Here is a 12,862-nt window from a genome sequence, read left to right on the forward strand (position 1 = left end):
GTGCAGCTGGCCACCACTGCCTGCACTTGACCTCTCTGAGCCTTAAGTTTCCTGAACTGCAAAATAAGAAAATAATAGACCTTGCCGCACAGGATTATTGTTACGTTTAAGGTAAAGCATGCATGACGATGGCTAGCACAATCCTCCTTCAAAAATATTAGCTGTAATTTTTTTAAATATCACAGTTCACCTCCAAATTCTGAATCATCCTGAACTACACACTGCGGCTCCTCCTCGGTCTAAATCAACATGAAGTGCAATGTTTTAGCTTATTAACTCCAAATTTATTGTGAAACAGTTGATAGTAACGTGAATGATACAGCAGTATGAAGAAACTGGAAGGATGGTGAAATGAGCGCCAAAGAGTTAAATAAGCCAGAAAGTGATTCAGAAACAGAGATGCATGCCCCTACGTCCTACGTGGACTCAAAAGGTAAGGTTCAAGTTCAATGGTGAGCTCACTGGCTGACAAGACAAAAAGAGAAACACAATTGGTTATATAATAATAATAGCGGTAAACATCTGAGGGGCTTTGAATGTGGCACACAGTTCTCTAGAAGCTTTAAAATGCTTTATCTCTAATTCTTGCTGTAGCCCAGTGAGTTTTTAGTCCTGTCACACAGATGTGGGAAGAGAGATACAGAGATTAACGGTATGTGATGAAGCAGGGGTCTCATCCTGGACCGGTTGGCTCTAGAATCATGCTCTTACCTACAGCTGCCCTGATGCCCCGGGAGGAATTCACTGTCAATAAACCAGTCACACCCATGCCTCAGGACAGAGACAGAAAGAGGAGGTCACAGTCTCCAGGTGACCCCTGTGGCCTGAAAGTTATTTCCATTTTACAAAGAAGGAAACCCAGGCTTCCAAAGTGCAGCAGGAAGAGCCAAGACTCTGCCCAGGCCTGCCTCTGTGTTGCCCAGCTACGTGATCTTAAGCAAACCTCCGGCCTCCATTCCCACATCTGCGAAAGGAGGGAAGAAGCCACCATGGCCTTCTAATGACCCTGTCTCTCTTGCACCCTGATTCTGTGACATGCAGCTTCCTGACCGGCAAGTCCTGTGAGCACCTGCAGTGTGTCCCCAGTTAGGGAATTCCAGGATTCTTTCACGAATAGATGGGAAAGTCCTGCTACATAGCCCCTTAAGAAGATTAACTAAGACCCTAGGATTGTTTCTTCTATGATGAGTTTGCTCAGAATGCCCCCTCCTAAAGGAGATCCAAGGGAACCATTAGCCCTGGCTGCGCCCAACAGGGGAGCACACAGGTGACAGTTTTACACTGTAACCAGCACAACACAAGTTTCCCTTTATACCCAGAGCTTTCCTTTCTTCCCTGGGCTCCAGGCAAATCACATATCGGGCCATGGAGGAGAGATTTCAGCACCTGCTAGGAACAAGGTCGACCGCTTACCTAGTACCCTTCTCCCCACAGCAAGGCTCAGCTAAGTCCCATCCCACTGGACATGAAGCAGCTTGTCCCCACGGCTCACCTCAACCTGAGGGCTGCTGGCTGCTCGCCCACTTTCCACATGTAGTTTTTCTCTCTCCTTGCTGTCCCAGGAGATTTCCCGATTTGGGGTTTTAGGAAGTTCTGTTTTAGTGTGGTAATAGAGGAGGCAGATTTGGAGTACACTTATCGTCTTGCTCCTAAGCCCTGCTTTACTGTGACTCTGGCAATGGTCAGGCTGGCCCAGGTGCTCTGCCCAGGGAGTCCACGGAGGCCAAGTTACTACACTTGCTTTATGTGCACTAGGGAGAGTGGGCCTCGTTCCCTGCCGCTCTGCCCACGCTACCCCAGTCCCTGGAATGCCGGCCGCATCCCCTCTCCCCCATCCATTCAGGCCTGGTGGGAGCACACAGCCTCCTCGCCCTCCTGCAGAAAGGCATGGAAAGTTCAAGGTAAGCTGGAGACCCAGGCTGGGTGGAGCCACCGCAAGCGGGACTCCAGGTGTCCCACCCAAGAGAGGCAGCTCCTCCTCATCTGTCTGTACTGCCACCACGCAGGACTGCAGGCTCAGGCTGGCCAGGGCCTCCCAGTTTTCAAGAGAAACCAGAAATTCCAAGATTTTTATGTGAAATCTCCAGATTCCTAAATACTGGCAACCTACTCAAGCTTCTGAAAACCACCGTGCAGGGCCCAAGATAGCAACCTCTGACCCGGAGAAGGAAACGCCCGCCGCCGCCACGCTCGGCCACGGCATTCTCCAACGGCTATGTCACCCTGCACCTACCGCGCTGGACGGAGGCCTCTCCAAAAGGGCCTACTCCTCTCTCCTCTCCCTCTCCACCCTGATCACACCCAGGCAGATCCAGGGGGCTGGAATCATGAGTCAACTACAGACTGAAATGTTGATTGAAGGGTGTGGATCATGAGTCTGTTTCTAAAAACCATCTGGCACCCAGACACTCTCTTCAGCTGCCAACGCACTGACAAAACAGAGCTGGGGACCTCGAAGCCCCATTCCTCTGAATTCCACAGGGCTGCAGGCCACTGGAAGATCAGAGGTCAGAATGCACATTAAATGACATGGGTAATGTTAAACATCTGTTAAATTAGCCCCAAATGTGTTGATTTTAGTAATGTGTAGGAGGAGGCAAAAACTCGGAAACATTCAACTTTATCTTGTGAAAGAGAGACTGGGGTCATAGTCCATCAAAGTTCACATGTATCTCTACCCCTCATTAGCTCTGTGACTTCAGGCAAGTTATAAACCACTTTGAACACTGATATCAAGTTCCTGGACCAAAAAAAAAAAAAAAACTGGAGATAATAACCCTGACTTTGAAGGACAAATATGAAAGTTACATGAGATGACACAAGCCACATTGTCCGGCCTATAGTAATTCATAAATAAACACCCGCACTGACATGAGATACCAGCAGCAGTAAAATCATCTTTCAAAACAATGTTATGTCAAACCCCTTTCTTTAACCACTTCTGATTATTTATTCTAAAGAACATGAGTCAAGAGATGAAATTAAAAAAAAAAAAAACAGAACTATAAGCACTGAGTTTTTCAATGTATTATTTATAATAACTGTGATCTGGAAACCAACAGCCCAACAATCCGGGGCCACTCGACAGTCTTCCACAGGCAATAAACATAATTACAAACAGCACAGCTCATGGGACTGCACAAGTAAATGAAGCAGAATACCGAACGCTTTCCACATCCCAATGACAAGCATGTAAAAATGTGCACTGCAGATCTACGGGCAGAGATTTGAACAAGACAGAAAAATTAAAACAGCTGTTGGGCTAAGATGGTGAGATTCGGAGTGGAATTTAAAAAAAAAAAAAAAAAAAGCCTTTTATTGAGTCTGTATTATTGTTTTTACAGCAAATAATGTCGTGGGAGGGGAGTTGTGGGGACAGAGGAGATGACAATACAGCTGCCCAAGGCACCGTGGCGTCAACAAAGAGGAGCGTGTGATTAAGAGGGGCGGGGCATGGCACCCGCGTCACATCTGCTTGGCCCGTCCCTGTCCCAGCTCCCAACCAGTCGCCTAAGTGAAGTGTGCAGAAGTGCCTGCCACCAAGTGGGCACCCAGTCCATGTGGCAGTGGCCACAGCTGTTGCTGCTACTATCTCTGTTTAAAAAAACACCAGATTGGAAATGAAGAGACTCAAAGTCTGGCTCTGACTCGGCAGAGGACACACTGTACAGATTGAAGCAAGGCACTAAATCTCTAAATCTCAGTGTATTCATCTGTAAAATGGGAATGACCAAAGGTCACCGCCATGAACCCCAGGTTCTTGATCCACCATAGGATCTTGGTCGAGTGCCTTCAAGTGCTTGAGGGAGAGCCCTCAAGCTCAATTTCTTTGATTCCAAGTGGCAGACAGACCAGAACTGCTTTTGTAAAGTTAAGAATATCATAATGGCGACAACTGTCATGTGCTGAGTGCTTGTTGTCTTTGGACACTGTATTTCACATGCACTTAATGCATGTACTTGCCAATGCCCACATCTAACCCAAAACACTAAAGGACCTCAAGGCTTGGGTTTCAGAGCTATTTTCTCTTCCATGTACACTGATTCCCTAAAAAAAAAATCTAAGGACTAAACCAGGGGTTTTCAACTTGGGCACTGTTGACATTTTGTCTAGATAGTTCCTTGGTGTCAAGGGCTCTCTGGGCCTCATGGAATACTCAGCAGTTCCCTGCCCTCTTATCCTTTAAATGCCAGTAGTACCTACTGCTACCACCCAGTCAAGACAACCAACGTGTCCCCAAACACTGCCAAGTGTCTCCTAGGCGACAGTCACCCCTGTTGAGAACCACCAGTGTGAAAGAGCTCATCTAGCCTCGCGGCTTTAAATCCCATCTGCACCATCTCTACACTGACAACCCTCAGATTTATAGCTGCAGCCTGAACTCTCCCCTGCACTCCGCACTCGTATATCTACCTGCCTGATGGATATCTCCACTGGAACATCTAATAGCTTCTCAAAGTCAACATTTCCAACACAGAGCTCCTGATCTATGACACCCCGTCAAACCCTCTCCTGCCGCAGTCCGCTTCTTTGCTGTAAATGACAACTCCATCCCTCCTGCTGTTCAAGCAAAACACCTTGGAAATATCCTGGACTTCTCTCCATTTCCCTCTCCCTCATCCCACATCCGATCCATCAGCAAGTTGTTAGGTCTACCTTCAAAGCAAACCAGAACCTGACCACTTTTCACCCCTGCCGACACCACCACCACCATCTCCCAGCTGGGTGGTTGCAGTAACCGCTTCCCCGATCTCCCCTCTGGTACCCTTGACCTCTGACAGTCCACTGGCCACAAAAGGGCCACAGTGGCCCTTCTAATACAAGCAGATGTGTTCCTTCCTGCTCTCCAAGCCCTGCTGTAGCTGCCTACCTCACTTGCCTGAGTCCCACATCCCCAGCTCCACCCTGAGGTCCTCTCCTGCCACCTCCCCTTGGTCACGAATCCATTCACATGGGTCTCCTTGATGCTCCAGCCTCCAGGCCTTTGAACTCACTGGTTGATCAGCCCAGAATGTTCCTTCCCCCAATAATCCGCGCCCCCAGTCCCTCACCTCCTTCATATCTCTGCTCAAATGTCACCTTCTCAGAAAGACAGTCCGTTGAGCCTTTTTAAAATAAAACTCTCCAACCCACACACCCCATTCCCCTCCTTGATTTATTCTTCTTCACAGCACTTATCACCATCTGACAAACTATATATTCCACTTGTTTACTTATTTATCATCTGTCTCTTCCTGCCTGAATGTAAGATCCTAGCAGTTTCATGAAGAACTCATATCCTGGTGGCCCTTGCCTGTCTCACAGTCAAATACTCCTAGCAACAGTACCTAGTGCACAATAGGTGCTCAATAAACATTTGTTACATGAATCTTTAGCCCTACATGGTAAAGATTATTGTTTCTGTTCTCAGAGCAACAGTGCTATTGTTTCTGATGCTCTGAGGTTTAAATAACCTGGTCTAGCCCCTCAGCTAGAAGATATTCCCACTGGGACACTGATCCATCCCCACTCAAGGGTCTCCCTAAGTCTAGCACTAAATTGGACTTTAGATGGCTCACAGACAGGCTTCATAAAAACACTTAAAACATCAATTGCACAAAATAAGTAAATCTTGACCCTAACCTCACACTATCCAAAACAGATCATGGATTTAAATGTAAAACATAACTTTTAGAAAAAAAAACTGGAGAAAATCTTTGTGAATTAAAGCTAGGCAAAGAGTTCTTAGACTTGACACCAAAAGTGCAATTTATATAAGGGAAATTTGATTTTTTAAAAAAAGGGCCTCATCAGTTATAGCCAGGCAGGGTGGGACACACCAGTAATCTCAGTGGCTCAGGAGCTGAGGCAGAAGGATCACAAGTTCGAAGTCAGCCTCAGCAACTCAGCAAGTCCCTAAGCAACTTAGTAAGACCCTGTCTCAAAATAAAAAATAAAAAGGACTGGGGATGTGGCTCAGTGGTTAAGTGTCCCTGTGTTCAATCCTTGCTACTGGGAAAAAGAAAAAGAAAAAAAAGTGGGAGGTCTCAAAATTAAAAATGGTCTCTCTATGAAAGATCTTTTCTATGGAAAAGATGAAAAGACTAAGATACACACTGAGAAAAAATATATGCAAACTGTACATCCATTAAAGGACTGGTATCTAGAATGCATAAAGAACTCTCAAAACTCAACAAGATGGGCTGGGGTTGTGGCTCAGTGGTAGAGGGCTTGCCTAGCATATGTGAGGCCCTGGGTTCGATCCTCAGCACCACATAAAAATAAAATAAACGTACTGTGTCCACCTACAACTAAAAAAAAAAAAAAAATACAAAATATTTTTTTTAAAAACTCAACAGGAAGAAGAAAGAGGAAGGAGAAGGGAAGGAGGGGGGAAGAGAGGAGAAGGAGGAAGATGGGAAGGAGAAGCAGAATTCTATTAGAAAATCGGCAAAGGCATGAATTGACAATTCACTGAAGAAGACACACAGATGGCAAATCCCATGTGAATAGATGATCAGCATCACTAGGCATTAAAGAAATACAAATGAAGACCACAATGGAAACTCACCTACATACCTCTCGGAATATCTAAAATAAAAAAGAGTGACAACACCCAATGCTGACAAGGACACAGAAAACCAGATCACTCACACATTTTGGTGAGAATATAATACAATACAGCCCCTCTGGCAGTGTCTGATAAAACTAAACCTGTAATAACCACATGATTCATCAATTGTACTCTTGGTCATTTATCCCAGAAAAATGAAAACTGTTCGTGCAAAAACCTGTACATGGATATTCACAGCCTTTATTTGCAAACAGCCCAAAACTGGAACTAGTCCAGATGTCCTTCAACAGGTGAATGGTTAAACAAACTGGCATGTCCATGCCATGTAACACTACTCAGCAACAAAAAGGAATGAAATATTGATATGCACAAGCTGGATGAATCTCCAGGGAATTATACTGAGTTAAAACAGGGGGGCAATGACAGTACCAAGATAGTTCAGTAGAGAAAGAACAGTCTTCTCAATAAACAGTAATGGGATAACTGGATATCCACACACCAAAAAAGGAAGGTGGATCCCTACCTCACACCACATATAAAAATTAACTCAAATTGGATCAAGAACCTACATGTAAAGAGTTAAAACTATAAAATTCTAGGAAAGAAAGGTAGAAGTGAATCCTCATGGTTTCAATTAGGCAATGTTATCAAAAGCACAAGCAACAAAGAAAAATTAGATGAGTTGGGCTTCATCAAAATGGAAACCCTTTGTGCTTCAAAGGACATCATCAAGAAAGGAAAAGAAAAGTCACATATGGGAGAAAGCACGTAAAAATATATCCAATGAGAACCTAGTATCCAGAATATAAAGAACTCTTATAACACAATAATAAAAAAAAACTCACCTTAAAATGGGTAAAGAATTTGAATAGACATTTCTACAAAAAAGATATATAAATGATCAATAAATATATAAAAAAATAGTCTGTATCATTTGTCATCAGGGAAATGCACATCAAAATCACAACAAGATACCATTTCATCCCTACTAGGATGATATAATCTGAAGACAGATAAGGTGTTAACAAGGATGTAGAGAAGCCAGAACCCCATCCACTGCTGGGGGCGGGGGATAATAAAATGGCACAGCTGCTTTGAAAAACAGTCCAGCATCTCCTCAAAGGTTAAACACAGAGTTTAAACCACATGACACATATGTTATATATCCAAAAAAATGAAAATGTATGTCTACATAAAAAATGTGTACATGAATATTCATATAAATACTGTTCATAATAAGCAAAATGTATAAATAATCCAAGTGTCCATCAACAGGTGAATGGCAAATAAAATGTGATGAGTTATTACCAAGGGTTGGAGGGTGAAGGGAAAGAGGTGAATGTGGTTATAAAAGATCAACACAAAAGGTCCTCCAGGTGACTGAATTGTTCAGCACTTTGACTTCAGTAATGAATAGTCAAACCTCCATGTGAAAAACTGTACAGAACTAAATCCACACACATTTATACAAATACAAGAGAAACCTGGCAAGTCTGAAGAGGATCTGTGCATTGTATCAATATCAATACCTTGGTTATAATATTATACTACGGTTTTGCAAAATGTTACCATTACAGGAAACAGGGTAACAGTGTACAGGGATTCTCCCTGTATTTATTTTTACAATCACATGTGACTCTACACTCATCTCAATGAAAATTCCATAAATACAACATACTGAAATCACAAAAACACTGCTCTCAATTTCTCTTCTAATTAAAGAGTCTCCTCTGGCACAGACATACCATGGATCCAAGGTTACTACTTCACCCTTTTTAACAAGGAAGAGAAGACTTCAGGCTCAAAGCCCAGCCAAGAGAATCCAGCTAGAATTCATCACACACTTTTATTAGTCATTATTTTATCTAGATGATATAAAGTAAAACTAAGAAAATGGATTCTGAAGCCAGCCAGTCAAGAGTTCCAATCCCATCTCGCCTCTTACTAGCTGTGTTCTTGAGTCACTTTACATCTCTGTACCTCAGTCACCTCATCTGTAAAATGGATATGACAACATGGTGTTGTGGTAAGTTTTAAATCACGCATGTGTGTGTATATACACGTTTAAGAGGTTGACACCGAGTAAAGTAAAAGCTATCATCTTAACCAAAATAAGTTAAGAAACTGGGTGTAGTGGCTGCAATGCCTATAATTCCAGCTATTCTTAAGGCTGAGGTAGGAGGATCATGAGTTCAAATCTAGCCTCAGCAACTCAGCAAGGCCCTGAGCAACTCAGTGAGACCCAGTCTCCACTAAAATATAAAAAAGGGCTGGGGATGTGGCTCTGAGGTTAAGTGCCCCTGGGATTAATCCCTGGTATCAAAAAAAAAAAAAAAAAAAAAAAAAAGTTAAGAAAAAATCATGACATCTTACTAAGTTTTAGAACACAGATCCAGGCCATACTACCTCTGGGAATGTGCCCTTCTGCCCTGCACTGCCCTGCCCCATGTCCAGAAGAGGGACTGGGGCAGGAGATGGCAGCTGCACCCACCTGCACACTTGGTCCGGCTGAGCAGCGGGGGCCCAGGGCGACCGGTGCCACCGTCTCCCGGGCGCGTGAGCAGCACACTGATCTCGTACTCCGTGTCGGGGTCCAGGTGCCACAGCTTGTAAGTCTGCAGGCTGACTGCATGCACCTCGGCCCACGGGCCACGCGCCATGCGGTACTCAATCTCCTTGCGCACAATCGGCCCATCGCCAATGATGGAGTTGGTGTTGAGCTGGATGATAAGATAGGTGGGGCCCGCACGCAGCAGCTGCGGGGGCGCGATAGGAGTGGGGGGCTCTGCAAAGGGGTGGGGAGCCAACCAATGCTGTTGTCAGACCCAGGTTCCCAAGTTTGCATTCCACCACACCCACATCCCCAAGGCGCCACCTGCCCTCCCAGACACCTCTTGCTGCTACCAAGTCTTGGTCCAGACCGTTTCTCTGACCCCCAGTAAATCCCCAAGCCCTAAGGGGCCCTGGTTCCAAAGGCTGACCCCGCCCTCACCCCTCAGCCCACATGCATCCCCTCACTCCCCTCTGAATCCCCAAGTCCTGACTCCTATGGCTGACGGCGCTCCAGCGCTGGTCAACAGGAGGCACTGCCAGACACCTCCTCACCAGCCCTCTCCTGGACCGGGACCCTGCTGCCCTGCCTGCCGCTCAGACCCAGCCTCTCGACCAGGCCATGCCCCAGAACGGGCCCTGCCGGCCTGATCAGACCTCAGACACCCAGACCCTGACCCCTCTGTCCCTTCAGCAGGCCTATGGGCTCAGCTCACACCCCGCCCAGGCGCTGGCCCTACCCCTTCTCAGGCCACGCCCTGTCCGACTCCGCCCACCAGGGCCACGCCCCACCTCCAGTCGACCCCCAGGCCTCCTGGGTAGCCCTCACTGACCCTTGACGATGAGCTCCGCAAAGTTAGAAACACCAGCGCCGCGCGGGGCCTGGGACACGCAGCGGTACAGGTCCTGCTCAGCACGGCTGACCGTGGCCAGCGGGAAAGTGGCCAGAAAGCGCCGGTGGCTGATGTGCCGCACACCGGCCGCGGGCACCAGCGCCCCACTCTGCCGCTGCAGGGGAAAAGTAGTGGCAGGGTCAAGGGAGCCAGGGAGAGAGGGATCTGGACCTCGCTCAGACCTCGGTGAGGGTAGGAGGTCATCTACCCCATCCCTGCTACACAGCAGTCTCACTCTTCCCTGGAGTGACGGGGCACCCAAGAGGACAAAGGGGACCCTGTCGGGGGAGACAATGGGCATGGGTGCTGGAGCGAGAAGTTCTCGGGGGGGTGGGGGGGCCAAGAATAGAAACCTGGGACTAGAATAAGCTACTCGCACCCCACCACACACTTGGCCAAGGTCTGAGACCTCCCTCACCTGGAGAAGAAAGCGCTCCGCCTCGGCAGCCCGACCTGCCGCCATGCACTGGAAAGATGCGTTCTGGCCGGCGTTGACCTCCACATCGCCCAGGCGGGAGAAGTGCGGGGCTTTCGCTGTGGGAACAGAGCCGAGGTAAGCTGGGCCTATGCCATGACTCAGAGCCACACTATCACACCCCTCACCCCTGCACCCACCCACCCCCCCCAGTGTCCTGGGACTCACCACAGGGGTAGCTGAGAAGCAGGATGTCATCTAGGCCCATGTAGCCCCTGCGGTCTGGGGAGATGAGGGCCTCAAACAGCACCTGGAGGAGGAGGAGGGGCCTTGTCATACTGACATCCCTCCATCCCTGCCTTCAGAACCCCCTTCAGCTGGGCCCCAGCCCCACCCTCCTCAACCAGCAGAGGTTAGCCCAGCTCACTCTGACCCTCCCTACCATGCCAGCTGGTTCAGGAGTGTGGTGTCACCACAGAGAGAACAAGGTCAAGGCCAGAGGTTCTCTCTTAATCCTTTAATTACCTTAAAGCAGGGAAAGTCTCCCCAGCTAGACAGGGTTTCTAGGCTGGCACTGTTCCAATTCACCCTTGACCCCTGCCACAGGCTACTCCTATTAACAAGGACTTCTGATGCTGAAACTAGACTCACCCCAAACCAACCCCACCCTGACCACAGACTGACCCCTGATGCTGAACAGACTAATTCCCCCTGTTCTGATACAAGGTGGCATCCCTCTGCCCTCAGCCCCAGGCACAGGCTGACCAGTCTCAACCCAGCCCACCTGATATTCATTGGGCCAGAAGGTGCTGACAGCCAGCTCAGCCTGGTGCCACTGGCGGCCATGGGATCCAGTCATATTCCAGACAGCACTGCCCAGGGGGCCCCCATTAACACGCACATAGACGCCCAGGGTGCCAGGACTGTGCCCATCCCGGCTGTACAGGAAGTAGCTGAACTGCACGCAGTGGGTGTCATTCTCACTTAGGCTCTGGAAGATGACATGGGCCCGCTGGCCGGGGGCATGCTGGGAAGCATTGACCATCAAGTAGGCGCCTGGAGAGAGAGAAGGGAAAAGTAGGAACCAAGGAACCCTTAGGGAAGGGCCAGGATCAGGTGGTACTGCAAAGAGGCAGAAACCAAGGACTCCAGGCATTGGGACACACTGGGAGTTCAGGGTGCTGCGTTCTGGTCCCAGTTCTGACTAACAGGGTAGGTCCCTTCTGTTTCCAGCATGTTTCCAAAGGAGAGGGTTGGAGCAGCAGAAAGCACACAAATATGGCCTTGTCAAAACCTAGTACAGCAGCTCCTCACCATCTGCCGGTCACAGTCCAAATCCATGCCCTGCCCGAGACACAGCTTGCCCATGCTCCGTGCCATCCTTGGAGGCAGGGACTGGATCATCTATCCAGCAAGTCAAGAGCCCGGCACATGGCAGATCTTCTGAGGCCACAGCTTCCAAAGCCCTGCCTCCACATTCCACAGCACGTTTCCCTCCTGGCCCTGGATCATTCATAAAATGTGTCTCTTCCCACCAGCCTGTGAGCCCTGCTATGTCCCTGCACAGGCTCTGAACCCGAGCTGAATGAATATGTGGGACAGAGATTGAATGAAAAGATTAACTTCGCTTCCAATCCCCACCCCAATCTAGATTCCTGGGACACATACTCTCTTGATTTCCAACCTGGAAAAAGGTAGCCCTGCCCCTTCCCTGAAGATCCAGACTGTGTGCTAGAGGGGTAGTCCTGGGGGCCCGGCTGGAGAGGGGAGAGGGCCCAGAAGATGCCAAGGGGAGGCAGACAGCAGCTCAGAGCCGCCGCCTCCCAGGCTTGGCCGCAGGCCAACACAAGCACAGATTCCCGCTCCAGGAGGTTCCCCAGGGACTCTGCTGGAGGAGATCTCATTCATCTCTGCGAGCCAGGAGCCCTGTGGAGGCAGCTCCCAGATCAGTCCTGGCAGGATATTAAACAAAACTCCAGGTCCCCATCCCTGCCTGGGGACGGCCACATCCTGGCCCCACTGCGCCCTCTCTCTCCGCCTTCTGAGCAGCCCTGCCTTCTAATCGGATGCTGCTCTTGCCTCTTCTGCTTCCTCTGCATCCCTCCCCCGCTCTTTCATTTATTCCCTTTGTTCCCGTCACTCTTCCTTCTGCTTCTCCTGGGAGTATGGATCTCCCTCCTTCCTTCTCCTCCACCCCAGCCTTCCCTGCACCGTGAGCCCAGGAGGGTAGCGCCTGAACACTTTGCTCACCACCACCTCCAGAGCTAGCAAAAGGTCGCACTAAGTACTAAGCCTCCGTCCCCCTTTCTCAAGGTGTGTCTCCACTTGAGGGAGGGAGAGCAGGACAGAGGGAGGGGAGGGGGCAGAGGCCACAGAACGGGAAGAGCTGGATTCAAATCAGCCCCCGGCACCTGAATGCCAACCATGCATCAGGCCAGGGTGGGTCTGGGG

General features: G+C 48.7%; 1 protein-coding gene across 4 annotated transcripts in view; it reads right to left on the reverse strand.

Moving 5' to 3' along the window:
* Nucleotides 1-12,862, reverse strand: part of Ptpru (protein tyrosine phosphatase receptor type U) — a 71,977-nt gene that overhangs the window by 43,560 nt on the left and 15,555 nt on the right. For all 4 annotated transcript variants that reach the window (XM_047551217.1, XM_047551206.1, XM_047551197.1 and 1 more), the window contains exons 3-7: nucleotides 11,196-11,467; nucleotides 10,640-10,721; nucleotides 10,415-10,530; nucleotides 9,937-10,111; nucleotides 9,045-9,338 (exon numbers count right to left, since the gene is read on the reverse strand). In XM_047551217.1, coding sequence (XP_047407173.1) covers nucleotides 9,045-9,338; nucleotides 9,937-10,111; nucleotides 10,415-10,530; nucleotides 10,640-10,721; nucleotides 11,196-11,467 — 939 coding nt within the window. The remainder of the gene's footprint in view (nucleotides 1-9,044; nucleotides 9,339-9,936; nucleotides 10,112-10,414; nucleotides 10,531-10,639; nucleotides 10,722-11,195; nucleotides 11,468-12,862) is intronic.

This window comes from Sciurus carolinensis, chromosome 1 (genome assembly GCF_902686445.1).
Source record: "Sciurus carolinensis chromosome 1, mSciCar1.2, whole genome shotgun sequence".
NCBI lineage: Eukaryota > Metazoa > Chordata > Mammalia > Rodentia > Sciuridae > Sciurus > Sciurus carolinensis.